General features: G+C 44.2%; 1 protein-coding gene across 5 annotated transcripts in view; it reads right to left on the reverse strand.

Annotated features, from left to right (window-relative positions):
• The window catches only part of LOC124142941 (DNA damage-regulated autophagy modulator protein 1-like), a 76,473-nt gene that overhangs the window by 11,572 nt on the left and 47,373 nt on the right, over window positions 1–17,528 (reverse strand). For 2 of the 5 annotated variants that reach the window (XM_046511705.2, XM_046511700.2), the window contains exons 2-5: window positions 8,315–8,427; window positions 5,509–5,562; window positions 2,968–3,050; window positions 318–469 (exon numbers count right to left, since the gene is read on the reverse strand). In XM_046511705.2, the coding sequence (XP_046367661.1) occupies window positions 318–469; window positions 2,968–3,050; window positions 5,509–5,562; window positions 8,315–8,403 (378 nt within the window). In that variant the 5' untranslated portion in view covers window positions 8,404–8,427. Of the gene's footprint in view, window positions 1–317; window positions 470–2,967; window positions 3,051–5,508; window positions 5,563–8,314; window positions 8,428–8,589; window positions 9,716–17,222; window positions 17,330–17,528 lie in introns of those variants that run through there. The other 3 variants (XM_046511702.2, XM_046511704.2, XM_046511701.2) reach the window with 3 other exon arrangements.

Genomic DNA, 17,528 nt, shown 5'->3' on the forward strand with positions numbered 1-17,528 from the left:
ACCCCACACGACGCTGGGGGCGGCCCGCCAGCCGGGCACACCAACAGTATCCCGGGATGCGGGAAATAGGTAAAACGTACAGCAAAACGAAACCATTTGGGGCTTCATTGACCCCATTTCCAGCATCTTTATTTCTTTAGGGAAGCTTTTGTTCCTTCTGAGATTTGGTGGTGAGATGGAAGTCAGGTGATGTTGTCTGTAGAGGTGTATATGTAAGTAGATATCTGCTCGCCAGCAGCCCTGTGGTCAGTTGTGGGGACACAAGAGGCTGGGTCAGCCAGGGGTCAGTCAGCCGGGGAGGGGTGGGGTAGACTCACCTGGAAGTTGGCCACCATACTGAACCCCAGTGCTGACAGGAAGCCGACTACAAGACAGGCTATGTTGAGACGGCGGTGCGAGGGGTCGGCGGTGTTGTGTTTGCTGAAGACTTCCTTCATCTGTAGGTATCTAATGAATACATTCCCGGCCACTGAAAACAAAGTGATGAAGTACAACAATAGAGCCCTTGTGTATGACATGCAAGTCAGTCTACGCCAGTTCTACACGCATGACCTGGATGGTTGATTCAGTAGCTCAGTACACACTATAAACACATGCATCCATGGAAGCGCGTCATATCCTGGGGTGTAACAGTGACGTGCTCTGTCTTAAAACTACTGTCCAAGACCCACCCTAAAGCAAAATACTAAATCTAGAATTAGAACCCATTATTTTCGAATCATGACAGAGACGGATAAAACCCTTGTCAGCGAAATGAGGCACCCGAGATCCCTGTAGCCTAATTATACATATATGTTCTGTGGGAAGACAAGGTAGCCTGATTATACATATATGTTCTGTGGGAAGACACGGTAGCTAATTATACATATATGTACTGTGGGAAGACACGGTAGCCTAATTATACATATATGTTATGTGGGAAGACACGGTAGCCTTAGTAAATATAGATGTTCTGTGTGAAGACACAGTGGCCTAATTATACACATATGTTCTGTGGGAAGACAAGGTAGCCTGATTATACATATATGTTCTGTGGGAAGACACGGTAGCCTAATTATACATATATGTTCTGTGGGAAGACACGGTAGCCTTAGTAAATATAGATGTTCTGTGTGAAGACACAGTGGCCTAATTATACATATATGTTCTGTGGGAAGACAAGGTAGCCTGATTATACATATATGTTCTGTGGGAAGACACGGTAGCCTAATTATACATATATGTTCTGTGAAAAGACACGGTAGCCTAATTATACATATATGTTCTGTGGGAAGACACGGTAGCCTAATTATACATATATGTTCTGTGGGAAGACACGGTAGCCTAATTATACATATATGTTCTGTGGGAAGACACGGTAGCCTAATTATACATATATGTTATGTGGGAAGACACGGTAGCCTTAGTAAATATAGATGTTCTGTGGGAAGACACGGTAGCCTAATTATACATATATGTTCTCTTGGAAGACACGGTAGCCTAATTATACATAGATGTTCTGTGGGGAGACACGGTAGCCTAATTATACATAGATGTTTGTGGGAAGTCACAGTAGCCTAATTGTACATATAAGATACAGTAGCCAAATGTCATGGGACACCATGTTATCGGACTAACGACTCGTGGCCGTGCCTATCCCTGCCTGTTATTGAGTCAGTGTTGTGAGAACCGAGTTAGTGGACGTTAACCAGATGGTGGTGTCGGCTACTGCTGGCCCACACAGGGACTCTCTAGGTTGTAGCAGGGAGGGGTCCTGGTCAAGTACCTGTCTCACTTCCCTGTCTGCCCACGAGTATGTTTGTTTACTTACACAACTCGACATGGCACGTCTGGAATCAGAAGCTGGAGATAAAGTGGTAATAAGCAGTAATAACCAAACAGAACCGTTTGGGTGTCCTCCGTAACTCCTAGATATCTTGTAGCAGTGTGGGGCCGAACACAAGGGGTCAGGTGTTAAGTAATAGTCGTCGCTAAATTGTAATGGTAACATTGTCTTTTTGTCCCTTTTTAAAGAATCCATACAAAAGACTACTTGAATTTCTTTGAGATTCGTAAGACTACAGGAGTGACAACATTAATTTCCCAAGTCCTGAAGATGCATGATGGGGAAACACTAGTCTGGCATACAGACCCTGAAGCAAATAATACCAATACAGCCCATGCAAGTCTATGCTATTTGGCAAGTCTAGATTACTGCAGTATCAATGTTTAATTCTCTTTCCTTTCCAAAAATATTTTGAAAGCCTTAAAATCACAGAAATAGTAAGTCTACTTTTTCAAATAATGAACGATGTAACATAGAAAAAGTCTGCTATCATGCATACAACTTCAAATATATTTGAATTACTTATTATATATAATCCTAGGTCATAACATAATATTTTTTTATTGATACTTCGTATTGTTATCCTGACTTATTGTGTATCTGTTTATATATTTTATAGAATATTGTAACTGTTTCTACATGGAACGTTTATGCAATAAAATATTGTGTATCTTGCATCGTATCTTGAACCAAGAAGATAACGATGTGTTTTTTCTGTAACATATATTCATTTCAGAGACTAGATGTTAGTCTAGGGAAAAACATGTCCTCTCACAGACAGCTAGAAGTCTACTGGAGCCGCGTAATCTAGTTGCGTTTAATTATTAAGCCTACACATAGTGATAGATGCGATGCGATGCGATGCGATGCGATGCGATTAGAAAGGAGCTAAAGCGGACCAAACCCTCGGACTAACTAATTCAGTCCGACGTCTCTGTATACAATATGTGGTGAGCCCCGGCTGTGCACGGCTGTGCACGGACCAGCATCTAACATCCAGGGAAAACAATATACTAGTATCTGAGTCTTGTGGCAAGTGTGTTGATGAGATGCTAATTAGTTTTACGCCAAAGGTTAACGGAGCAAGCAGGCAGGTATATACAATGCAGACAATGTGTTCCAGCATGAACTCAGGTACTCACGCAGACAGGCCCCGAAGTTAATCAGCTGGCTGAAGTAGCATCTCTCTGGCGTCTGGATGGCGGTGTAGCTGCAACGACAACCACTGTGTGGGTGTACTATCACTGACAACCACTGTGTACTATCACTGACAACCACTGTGTACTGTCACTGACAACCACTGTGTACTATCACTGACAACCACTGTGTGGGTGTACTATCACTGACAACCACTGTGTACTATCACTGACAACCACTGTGTACTGTCACTGACAACCACTGTGTACTATCACTGACAACCACTGTGTACTATCACTGGCAACCACTGTGTACTATCACTGACAACCACTGTGTGCTGTCACTGACAACCACTGTGTACTATCACTGACAACCACTGTGTGCTGTCACTGGCAACCACTGTGTACTATCACTGACAACCACTGTGTACTGTCACTGACAACCACTGTGTACTATCACTGACAACCACTGTGTACTATCACTGGCAACCACTGTGTACTATCACTGACAACCACTGTGTGCTGTCACTGACAACCACTGTGTACTATCACTGACAACCACTGTGTGCTGTCACTGGCAACCACTGTGTACTATCACTTACAACCACTGTGTGCTGTCACTGGCAACCACTGTGTACTATCACTTACAACCACTGTGTACTATCACTGACAACCACTGTGTGCTGTCACTGACAACCACTGTGTACTATCACTGACAACCACTGTGTGCTGTCACTGGCAACCACTGTGTACTATCACTTACAACCACTGTGTACTATCACTGACAACCACTGTGTACTATCACTGACAACCACTGTGTACTATCACTGACAACCACTGTGTGCTGTCACTGACAACCACTGTGTACTATCACTGACAACCACTGTGTGCTGTCACTGGCAACCACTGTGTACTATCACTTACAACCACTGTGTACTATCACTGACAACCACTGTGTACTATCACTGACAACCACTGTGTACTATCACTGACAACCACTGTGTACTATCACTGACAACCATTGTGTACTATCACTGACAACCACTGTGTACTATCACTGACAACCACTGTGTACTATCACTGACAACCACTGTGTACTGTCACTGACAACCACTGTGTACTATCACTGACAACCACTGTGTACTATCACTGACAACCACTGTGTACTATCACTGACAACCATTGTGTACTATCACTGACAACCACTGTGTACTATCACTGACAACCACTGTGTACTATCACTGACAACCACGATGTACTATCACTGGCAACCACTGTGTACTATCACTGACAACCACTGTGTACTATCACTGACAACCACGGTGTACTATCACTGACAACCACGGTGTACTATCACTGACAACCACTGTGTACTATCACTGACAACCACTGTGTGCTGTCACTGACAACCACTGTGTACTGTCACTTACAACCACTGTGTACTATCACTGACAACCACTGTGTACTGTCACTGACAACCACGGTGTACTATCACTGACAACCACGGTGTACTATCACTGACAACCACTGTGTACTATCACTGACAACCACTGTGTACTATCACTGACAACCACTGTGTACTATCACTGACAACCACTGTGTACTGTCACTGACAACCACTGTGTACTATCACTGACAACCACTGTGTACTGTCACTGACAACCACTGTGTACTGTCACTGACAACCACTGTGTACTGTCACTGACAACCACTGTGTACTGTCACTGACAACCACTGTGTACTATCACTGACAACCACTGTGTACTGTCACTGACAACCACTGTGTACTGTCACTGACAACCACTGTGTACTGTCACTGACAACCACTGTGTACTATCACTGACAACTACTGTGTACTATCACTGACAACCACTGTGTACTATCACTGACCACCACTGTGTACTGTCACTGACAACCACTGTGTACTGTCACTGACAACCACTGTGTACTGTCACTGACAACCACTGTGTACTATCACTGACAACCACTGTGTACTATCACTGACAACCACTGTGTACTATCACTGACAACCACTGTGTACTGTCACTGACAACCACTGTGTACTATCACTGACAACCACTGTGTACTTTCACTGACAACCACTGTGTACTGTCACTGACAACCACGGTGTACTATCACTGGCAACCACTGTGTACTATCACTGGCAACCACTGTGTACTATCACTGACAACCATTGTGTACTATCACTGACAACCACTGTGTACTATCACTGACCACCACTTTAATGACACATTCAACAATATTCCAGCTGCAGCCACTAGTGGAGTCTGGGCCATGCAGACCTGTACAAGTGGCTGATAGTATGAACACCGATACAAGTCACACTGTATCCGCTCATCCCCATGTGGGCTGTTAGGACGAACATGGGACACCGTGGACGAGTGTACAGATGAGGTTCACAACATCATGACAATACTGTAACACAGCTACAGCCTCATTAACAGTCCTCGGAATATGTCCCACTACCAATCAGATATCTTACTGCATGTTCATGTCGGCGTGTGTACACGTGCAGACTGTGCTTACCTGATGTAGGGGAAATCTGGCTCCACGTGGCCATGTGCAACTGCTATACCGTAGCTGTAACACAATACACATAGCGGTTATTCTACAACCGTCACACACTGAACAATGCACGTAATGTATAACTGTAACACAATACACATAGCGGTTATTCTACAACCGTCACACACTGAACAATGCACGTAATGTATAACTGTAACACAATACACATAGCGGTTATTCTACAACCGTCACACACTGCACAATGCACGTAATGTATAACTGTAACACAATACACATAGCGGTTATTCTACAACCGTCACACACTGAACAATGCACGTAATGTATAACTGTAACACAATACACATAGCGGTTATTCTACAACCGTCACACACTGAACAATGCACGTAATGTATAACTGTAACCCAATACACATAGCGGTTATTCTACAACCGTCACACACTGAACAATGCACGTAATGTATAACTGTAACACAATACACATAGCGGTTATTCTACAACCGTCACACACTGAACAATGCACGTAATGTATAACTGTAACACAATACACATAGCGGTTATTCTACAACCGTCACACACTGAACAATGCACGTAATGTATAACTGTAACACAATACACATAGCGGTTGTTCTACAACCGTCACACACTGCACAATGCACGTAATGTATAACTGTAACACAATACACATAGCGGTTATTCTACAACCGTCACACACTGCACAATGCACGTAATGTATAACTGTAACACAATACACATAGCGGTTATTCTACAACCGTCACACACTGCACAATGCACGTAATGTATAACTGTAACACAATACACATAGCGGTTATTCTACAACTATTCTAGTATAGCTAGGACATACACACATTTGACGGTTATTCCATGGCTGTAACATTCTCATGCCTGGCGGGTACTCAAAGGTATTCAATTCAGAGCATTTTATTTACAAATAATCGTTTAATCCACAGACTAAGTCTCATGGCATCAGCTACCTCGATTAACACTTATTGCATGTTAATGTTAATATATATATATATATATATATATATATCTTAAAGGAAAGATTGGAAATCACGTGTAGCATATCGTGATGGGAATTAAGACACTGTGGTAACACTCGACTGTTCTTGTACACAATGGAAACATCTCATCTTAACGTAGCTACCTCTCTATATGTTTCTATGGTTCGCGATACCTTTGGCGGTATACATATATATGTATACACTCAGCATATACACTGTTACAATTAACATATATATTTAACTAATTGTACTAAAAGGATCAGCTGTATACAGATTCCTTTAGAAAGATAAGACGTACAGACTAGTGCCGCAACATAAGGCATTGACAAGAGGGGTACTCGGGAAACTTAATATCTCAACTTATCTGTTCTGGAACCAGATATAATAAACGTAGCAATCAACCAGAAGACTTCTGTCATTACTGAACATAACCAAATAACGGTCGGTTACAGCTGTAACATAAACACACATGGCGGTTATTACATGGCTCTTTATTCTTCCAAATGGAAGTTATTCTATAGCTTAACCAACCCGCTGGAGGAACTGGGAATGGCAATACAATTACCATGTTAACTCATCTTGTTTATAGCTATCTGTGTTCTTCTTGGGTGGTTTATAAAAAAATCTTAGGGGGCTAAATACGCGTGGTTCATCAAGAAGCAATCTTTGAAGCCTGTCATTCTGCTATCTTTTAACAGGGTAGGACAGGCTTTCATGTTTTGTGTGTAAGCACGATTGGTGAAGAAAACCACACATACATAGCAAAGAAAATAACTTCAAGTGAGATTTCTCACTAGATCGTTGAATGTAATAATGGCATTGTAGATTAACAGGGAACCTAGGTACAATGATAGAAAAAAGACAAGCACATCCGTCAGCGTGATGCTTTCATTATCTTCTTAATCATTCCTAAGAATTAATAATGTCGAGTGAAACTGTTTGACCAGCAGTCGTTCATCAATATGTGGTCAATGACCCAATAATCAATACAGACAAGAGACAGAAACAATAACTTGTAATTGTCCAAAGTGATAGTTTTAACATTTGGCCTACGCATAACCCGACCGCCATCTCGTGGCGCTAATCTGCAATCTGTATCCGGGCAAAGTTTCAGCTTCATTGGGCGAGTAACACGGAGCTGTAGATATGTCAACGGGTGCACTTGTTCAATGAAGATGAAAGTTTACAAAGAGGAAGAACACGACCAAGCATTATGAAATGACTTAATATATACATATATTTATTGCCTATCACTTTAGTCTTGATTTGTCTTATCTATGCAATGTTTCGGCATACCGGTCGAGCGCTTCCAGTAATGAAACATGAACGATGTGCATATGGTGTAAGCTCATTTGGGTTAAGGTAACTTTACTTACTACCTAGGTAAGGCTATCTCACCTTTAGAGTACATCATAGCAGATATACCTTGTGTCTGTTGTAACGAGAGGTCAGAAACGTCTAATTTCCCCAGCATTGAACTCCCATGTACTATGTTCACGTTAAGCCTGTTCACTACCAGATTCTTCATAGTCCCACAGTTCGTACTTGTGTCCTTGTCCGACATGCTAGAGGGGCATTATATTAACCGAATATTCAGGATATGTGTGCCAATTCAAGATATTTGCCTGCATCTTTCGTAAACGATATATATAGACTATATAGTGCAGCTGACGGGGACGTGAGCCTCACGTGACGTAATACTGACCATATGAAGAAGGAAACGGTATATATAGACTTTATAATGCAGCTGACGGGAACGTGAACCTCACGTGACGTAATACTGACCATATGAAGAAGGAAACGATGATGAAGATCCAGGTGAAAACAGGGAAAAAATGGACCTTCTTCCTCATCAGCATCATACAGAACGCCATGTCCTCCTGTCCTGGCTGGTCCTCCTGGAACATGAACATCACAGATTACAACATCTTCATCAACTGTGTCTGTCCTCTGCTCATTGACCACGCAGTGCACGCCGTGCTCAACTACCACAGACGCACTTCACATCTGCCGCCTGGGGACTGTACACTGCCGCCAGCACAAACACATCGTCAACTCACCTGTCTACTGAGGTATCTATCTACAACACTGACAGGAACATCATCCAAGATGTGCACGTCTACATCAGCAGAGAGAAGAGGGGTGACACACGCAGGTTCCTAGGATCGCCGTCAGTGTGTATCCAGCTCCTTCATCTCTAGCTCTGTAGCATCGGCTCAGTCTACTCATGACACCCTATCACCTCTCTCGCAGCCCTGAAACTCACTCCCCTCCTACTACCGTGTGCGCCCCCTGCCTCCCAAAGCTGCGGGGTACGGGAGATCGCCTGTTGTCGGCGTTCAGGCCAGGGTGCGTTGTCTAAAATAAATTAACATTATTCCTGTGTTGTAATTGTTCTTTGATTTCATTGCCTGGTGCTTGTACTCTTAAATGTTTACTTTTACCATGAGTTATGATTGAATTTAAATGGTATCAGTATGAAATAAAATTCTTATAGATAACTCTCTTAACAGAGCCTACCACACTTCGAAGGAAATACGAATGTGTAACAAAATATAATATAGGGAACATTCTTTAACACCAAATTCTCATGTGCAATTCTCATTTGCATGGTGAGTAATTTGATTTTTTAAGGCCGTTCTGTGTTGCTCACTGTGCATTGAGCGCTGAGAGTGGATGACGCGGGGCTGAACCCGGACTCGGGTTTATCTACAAAGGGAGGGTTTAGTACACTTGCGGCAACATCTCGTTCCACTGCTGTCATCAAGTCACTGTACATTAGTTCCAACATCCCAAAAGCTGGGGCAGCTTCTACGCTTTCATATATTCCTCATTAGCATGTACACGCACTCTGTGAAATAGGACGAGCACGCCTCAATCTTGGACGAACACTTCAGTCTAGAACGAACACAATTCAATCCAGAATGAACACGCGTCAATCTTGGATGAACACACTTCAATGTAGGACGAACACGCTTCAATCTATGACGAACACACTTAAAGCCAGGATGAACACACTTCGATCTAGGACGAACACGCTTCAGTCTCGGAGGAATAAGCATCAATCACTGTATATGACGCTCCCGTCTTTCTATAAACATGCCTCTCCGACCGCCTTCGTGGTCTAGTGGTAGAGCGTCCGCCCGGAGAGCGGAAGGTTCGGGGTTCGATCCCCTGCCGCGTCATAACGACAGACGTTGAAAGATGGTACTTGTTGTTACCCTGTCTGGCGCTCGGCATGAAGGGGCTAAAACAAGGACTGGTCGGCTCGGAGTCAGCATACTGAGTGGTGTATTCAGGTTAAACTGCGGCATGGTATGTCAGTGGGCAAGCACAATAAATCGGCATCAGTCCGGACGAGTACAAGTACAAGCGCACGCAGGCGCGCACGCAGGCACGCACGCACGCACGCGCATGTACGTCACGATATTAGTGCAATAATCTTGGCCGCGACGTTAAACCCCATTTCACCTCACCACCTCACATCACATGACTCTCCCGTCTATCTCCGAACACCTCTGTTCAGGTAACTCTTCCAAGACAATTGTGTGTCATGAAATTGCGGCCGTTCAACCCTAACTATTCACCAATAGAGACCTGGAATAGGTAGCGTATTGTGACTAACAGTAGTTAATTCGCATATTTTTGTCCGGTGTATGTGGAACATTCGAATCTGCAAAGAAAAGCATCACTGTGCTTTCTCGACAGCGCTATCAGTAGAAGAGGGGTTTGCTGTAAACAATTGTACGTACATTGGCTATAATCTCCTTAGCTGCGAAATGAGTTTGGTTAAAGAAGTGAAAGATCCAAATGATAAAAAAAACAGCTGTCAGATAAATATTTACACGAGCAGCAGATTCCCACTGGCGTTTTATACAAGCAGAGAACGAGTGCTGTAGGCTGCAAATACTCCTCAGTATGTCAACACGACTCTATGTGTCTCACTCCTCAGTACGTCAACACCTCTCTGTGTGCCTCACTCCTCAGTACGTCAACACATCTCTATGTGTCTCACTCCTCAGAACGTAAACACATCTCTATGTGTCTCACCCCTCAGTACGTCAACACGTCTCTATGTGTCTCACTCCTCAGTATGTCAACACGTCTCCATGTGTCTCACTCCTCAGTACGTCAACACATCTCTATGTGTCTCACCCCTCAGTACGTCAACACGTCTCTATGTGTCTCACTCCTCAGTATGTCAACACGTCTCCATGTGTCTCACTCCTCAGTACGTCAACACATCTCTATGTGTCTCACTCCTCAGTACGTCAACACGTCTCCATGTGTCTCACTCCTCAGTATGTCAACACATCTCTATGTGTCTCACTCCTCAGTATGTCAACACATCTCTATGTGTCTCACTCCTCAGTACGGCAACACGTCTCTATGTGCCTCACTCCTCAGTATGTCAACACGTCTCTATGTGTCTCACCCCTCAGTACGTCAACACGTCTCTATGTGTCTCACTCCTCAGTACGTCAACACATCTCTATGTGTCTCACTCCTCAGTACGGCAACACGTCTCTATGTGCCTCACCCCTCAGTACGTCAACACGTCTCTATGTGTCTCACTCCTCAGTACGGCAACACGTCTCTATGTGTCTCACTCCTCAGAACGTCAACACATCTCTATGTGCCTCACTCCTCAGTATGTCAACACGTCTCTATGTGTCTCACTCCTCAGAACGTAAACACATCTCTATGTGTCTCACCCCTCAGTACGTCAACACGTCTCTATGTGTCTCACTCCTCAGTACGTCAACACGTCTCTATGTGTCTCACTCCTCAGTACGTCAACACATCTCTATGTGTCTCACTCCTCAGTACGTCAACACGTCTCTATGTGTCTCACTCCTTAGTACGGCAACACGTCTCTATGTGTCTCACCCCTCAGTATGTCAACACATCTCTATGTTTCTCACTCCTCAGTATGTCAACACGTCTCTATGTGTCTCACTCCTTAGTACGTCAACACGTCTCCATGTGTCTCACTCCTCAGAACGTAAACACATCTCTATGTGTCTCACTCCTCAGTACGTCAACACGTCTCTATGTGTCTCACTCCTCAGTATGTCAACACGTCTCTATGTGCCTCACTCCTCAGTATGTCAACACATCTCTATGTGTCTCACTCCTCAGTACGGCAACACGTCTCTATGTGCCTCACTCCTCAGTACGGCAACACGTCTCTATGTGTCTCACTCCTCAGTACGTCAACACGTCTCTATGTGCCTCACTCCTCAGTATGTCAACACATCTCTATGTGTCTCACTCCTCAGTACGGCAACACGTCTCTATGTGCCTCACTCCTCAGTATGTCAACACGTCTCTATGTGCCTCACTCCTCAGTATGTCAACACGTCTCTATGTGTCTCACTCCTCAGTACGGCAACACGTCTCTATGTGCCTCACTCCTCAGAACGTCAATACATCTCTATGTGCCTCACTCCTCAGTACATCAACACGTCTCTATGTGCCTCACTCCTCAGAACGTCAACACATCTCTATGTGTCTCACTCCTCAGTTCATCAACACGTATCTATGTGTCTCACTCCTCAGTTCATCAACACGTATCTATGTGTCTCACTCCTCAGTACGTCAACACATCTCTATGTGTCTCACTCCTCAGTACATCAACACGTCTCTATGTGCCTCACTCCTCAGTACGTCAACACGTCTCTATGTGCCTCACTCCTCAGAACGTCAACACATCTCTATGTGCCTCACTCATCAGTACATCAACACGTCTCTATGTGTCTCACTCCTCAGAACGTCAACACATCTCTATGTTTCTCACTCCTCAGTACATCAACACATCTCTATGTGTCTCACTCCTCAGTACGTCAACACGTCTCTATGTTTCTCACTCCCCAGTACATCAACACATCTCTATGTGCCTCACTCCTCAGTACGTCAACACGTCTCTATGTGTCTCACTCCTCAGTACATCAACACATCTCCATGTGTCTAACGCCTTAGTACGTCAACACGTCTCCATGTGTCTCACTCCTCAGAACGTCAACACATCTCTATGTGTCTCACTCCTCAGTACATCAACACGTCTCTATGTGTCTTATCACTCAGTACGTAATCACGTCTCTATGTGTCTCACTCCCCAGTACGTCAACACGTCTCTATGTGCCTCACTCCTCAGTACGTCAGTACGTCAACACGTCTCTGTGTCTTATCACTCAGTACGTCAACACTTCTCTATGTGTCTCACGCCTTAGTACGTCAATACATCTCTATGTGTCTCACTCCTCAGTACGCCAACACGTCTCTATGTGTCTCACTCCTCGGTACGTCAACACGTCTCTATGTGTCTTATCACTCAGTACGTCAACACATCTCTATGTGTCTCACTCCTCAGTACGTCAACACGTCTCTATGTGCCTCACTCCTCAGTGCGTCAACACGTGTCTATGTGTCTTATCACTCAGTACGTCAACACGTCTTTATGTGTCTCACTCCTCAGTACGTCAACACGTCTCTATGTGTCTCACTCCTCAGTACGTCAACACATCTCTATGTGCCTCACTCCTCAGTACGGCAACACGTCTCTATGTGTCTCACTCCTCAGTACGTCAACACGTCTCTATGTGCCTCACTCCTCAGTACGTCAACACGTCTCTATGTGCCTCACAACTCAGTGCGTCAATAGAGGTTATCACGCGAGTGTGTTTGGGGATATTGTTTATTCCTAATACAGGATATTTACCATCCCCAAACACACAAGCGTGATAACCTCTTTATCATATAATGTCATTCTTTAATTCTGTGCTTCAAAATCGCTTTCCCTCTCTCAAAAACATTACCGAAACATTACGAGTTTTCCTGGAATGCGCGCATTAATATTTATTACGTCACAGGGTAAGTGATGTGTCAGTCGGACAGTGACAGTAGCCAATATAGTTCCAACTGAAATCTGTTTCTTATACAGTGACGAAGCAACATATATGCAAAACAACAATTGTTTTTAATTGCCTTTCGCGGCAATCGATCTGTCTGTCTGCTAGAGAAACTGCCCTTTGTCAAAGGGAAGCTACTCTAACCCTAGTCTATGAGACGTCACGGCCACGGTTAGACGTTGTTGACAGTCGGTCTGTCCTGTCATAACGTTAAGAAGTGTGGTCAGATGTACACACAGCGACAAAACGAACCAAGGTAACAATTCAAACATATTTCGGCCAAATCCAACTATTTAAATTTGTGGAGAAAGGTTCAAGCCGCAGAGGTCTACAAGCACAGATATGGCTACTGATCCCGTTTGGCTAGGCCTCGTGCCCTCGCAAAATTGTGTCGAAATTTATATCTCCAAAGTTGCCCAAACTTATAAAATGCCTTAGCTACGTCACAGTAAGACACTGATTTTCAGTATATTAGACTGTTCTTTTGATAATTAAAGCATTTATCTCTGTAGTTTATCCAGATTCCCGATGGTTAATTCTGACTCGATCGCCGAATGACGAGGGCGACGCCATGTTTGTTAATAAACAGTGAAAGTAGTCCCTACTTGACCTCTGATATTTGCATCTCTATCCGCATATGACCCCAACGGATATCGTTTTTATCCGTTGGCTTTATCCTGCTGAGAAACCTACCCATTATATGATAAACACGTATATTGTGTCTCACTCCTACGTACGTCAACACGTCTCTATGCGCCTCACAACTCAGTGCGTCAACACGTATATTGTCTCACTCCTCCGTACGTCAACACGTATATTGTATCTCACTCTTCCATATGTCAACACGTATATTGGGTCTCACTCCTCCGTACGTCAACATGCATATTGTGTCTCACGCCTCCGGACGACAACACGTATATTGTGTCTCACTCATCCGTACGTCAACACGTATATTGCGTCTCACGCCTCAATACGACAACACGCATATTGTGTCTCACGCCTCCGTACGACAACACGCATATTGTGTCTCACTCCTCCGTACGTCAGGGGCGGTCGGGTAGCCTAGTGGTTAAAGCGTTCGCTCGTCATGCCGAAGACCCGGGTTCGATTCCCGACATGGGTACAATGTGTGGAGCCCATTTCTGGTGGCCCCCGCCGTGATATTGCTGGAATATTGCTAAAAGCGGCGTAAAACCATACTCACTCACTCACTCACTCCTCCGTACGTCAACACGTATATTGTGTCTCACGCCTCCGTGTGTCAACACGCATATTGTGTCTCACTCCTCAGTACAACAACACGCATATTTTGTCGCACTCCTAAGTACGTCAACATGTATAATGTGTCTCACTCCTCAGAACGTCGACACGTATTATGTGTCTCACTCAGCAGTACGTCGACACGTGTCTATGTGTCACACACCTATTAGTGCGTCAACGTTGCCATGTGTCTCACTCCTCAGTACGTCAACTCGTCTCCATGGGCCCCACCCCTATGTGAGTGAGTATATACAATATACAATACACCGGGTACACCGGAAAATGGGCTTTGCACATTGTACTCATGTGGGGAATCGAACCCGGGTCTTCCGCTAGACGCCACCCCTAAGTACGTCAAGACCTATATATGTGTCTCACTCTATATTTTGTCAACACGACTCTGTCTCTGACGTTTCATAATGATAATAGCCCAAAATGACATTTCAATATGGCAGCCGTGATGGCCATGTTTAAAGTCCGATCGGAATCATGTGAGCAAATGTTCAAATGTGAGACACAATAGAGGAGATCATTCACACAAGTTTTAGCTCCATAGTTTCAGAGGAGATTCGAAAGGACCAAAAATCAAAATATAATAAAAGATGAGGTGAAATGGGGTTTTACGTCGCGTCCAAGATTATTGCACTTATATAGCGACGTGCATGCACGTGCGTGTGTGTGTGCGTGTGTGTGTGTGTGTCTGTGTGTGTGTGTGTGAGTGTGTGTGTGCATGCGATGCATAAACGACAAATGCGCCAGAATTCTATGTACGGGCACAATTAGCCTTGCTTCCAGGCTCTACTCAAAGATTAGTCCATGGGTGTATAGTAATGTAATCTTTATAATAGGCAAGTTATAAGCAGACAGTCTAAGGACACCAGTCTTTTATATTATTTATTGTTTATATAATCTAGAAATTATAATTTCAACTAATAAGTATTGCCTTAGAGACTTGTAGAAGTCTAGGGTCCAATAAGCATCTATACGTCACATCCCCACCAGGGTTTGAACAAACTGTATATTTCTATATACATCTCCATGAATGCCGTAACGGGACAGACTGAAGCCCGCGTTACAACTTTATCAATGGCAGGTATTTGGGCAACTCGCGGTTTGTTGGAAGACGGGAGGACCCTTGGGAATACCTCCGTAATTTGTTGTTGCCCCTATCTAATCATGCAGCTTTTCGCGCCAAAGGCCACTGTCGCGATTAGTCTAAACAAAGTCTCCCAGGCCGGCAAGATAATTAACATCTATAACAAGGGTGGAAGATAGGTCGGCTCACGCCTGCGCTGCGCATGTCGTTCTGTCGGACACACACACTGGTTGATTATAGGCTGAGAGAAAGTCGAGGTGTTTAGCATAATAGAATGCCAACCTGTCGTTCGGTTCAGCTTTCCCAACTGCTATTCAAATACAAATATTTATATCTGTGCTCCAGCGCTATCTGTCAGCGTCTTGATGTAACTATTTTATCTGAACACGATGCGAGCAGCAAACGAAGATTTGTTAGAATATAAGCATTAAAAATCATTGCATTGTATCTAAAACGTATACATCACTGACACACACCACAGACACATGTATCCACCGACACATACCACAGACACACGCGCATCGCTGATACTCATCACAGACACACGCGCATCATTATCACACACCACAGACACGTGTACCACTTAAACTCTCCCTTTACATACGTGCATCACAGACACATGTGAACCACTGAGGCTCTCCCTTGACAAACGTGCATCACTGACACTCACCGCAGACACACGTGCATCACCGACACATACCACAGACACACGTGTACCACTTAAACTCTCCCTTTACATACGTGCATCACAGACACACGTGAACCACTGAGGCTCTCCCTTGACAAACGTGCATCACTGACACTCACCGCAGACACACGTGCATCACCGACACATACCACAGACACACGTGTACCACTTAAACTCTCCCTTTACATACGTGCACTACAGACACACGTGAACCACTGAGGCTCTCCCTTGACAAACGTGTAGCACTGAAACTCATCACAGACACACGTGTACCAGTGAAGCTCTCTCTTGACATACGTGCAGCATAGGCACAGGTGCATCACCGACACATATCACACACACACGCGCATTACTGACACCACAGGCACACGTGTACACACTCACCACATACAAAATTTAATCACTATACAGACACACACTCACCACATACAAATCACTATACAGACACACACTCTCCACATACAAAACACTATACAGACACACACTCTCCACATACAAAACACTTTACAGACACACACTCACCACATACAAATCACTATACAGACACACACTCACCACATATAAAACACTATACCGACACACACTCACCACATACAAATCATTATACAGACACACACTCTCCACATACAAAACACTATACAGACACACACTCACCACATACAAATCACTATACAGACACACACTCACCACATACAAAACACTATACAGACACACACTCTCCACATATAAATCACTTACCCTAACCCCTTCCATGTGTACCTATTTAACTTCATTCAGAGGCAACTTTTTACAACTTAAAAATGAATGACAACCTTCCCGGAATGGCTGCCGGCTGTAAATGTTTACATTACAGATGTAAGAGATTGAAGTGAACAAGTCCTCCAGGTTGAATGGAAGCCACATGTGGCAAGGTTCTGAACGGACCTGGCTTCAGGGCTGAAGTTACAGACAGTTTTCTACGACGATATTTAGGCCAGGAAGCCGGATCTTAAACGACACAGACCTAAATACATTCGGGGGTGTATCCAGCACGTGCACTTCGCT

Source organism: Haliotis rufescens, unplaced genomic scaffold (assembly GCF_023055435.1).
Source record: "Haliotis rufescens isolate VD_foot unplaced genomic scaffold, xgHalRufe1.0.p SCAF_6, whole genome shotgun sequence".
Classification (NCBI taxonomy): Eukaryota; Metazoa; Mollusca; class Gastropoda; order Lepetellida; family Haliotidae; genus Haliotis; species Haliotis rufescens.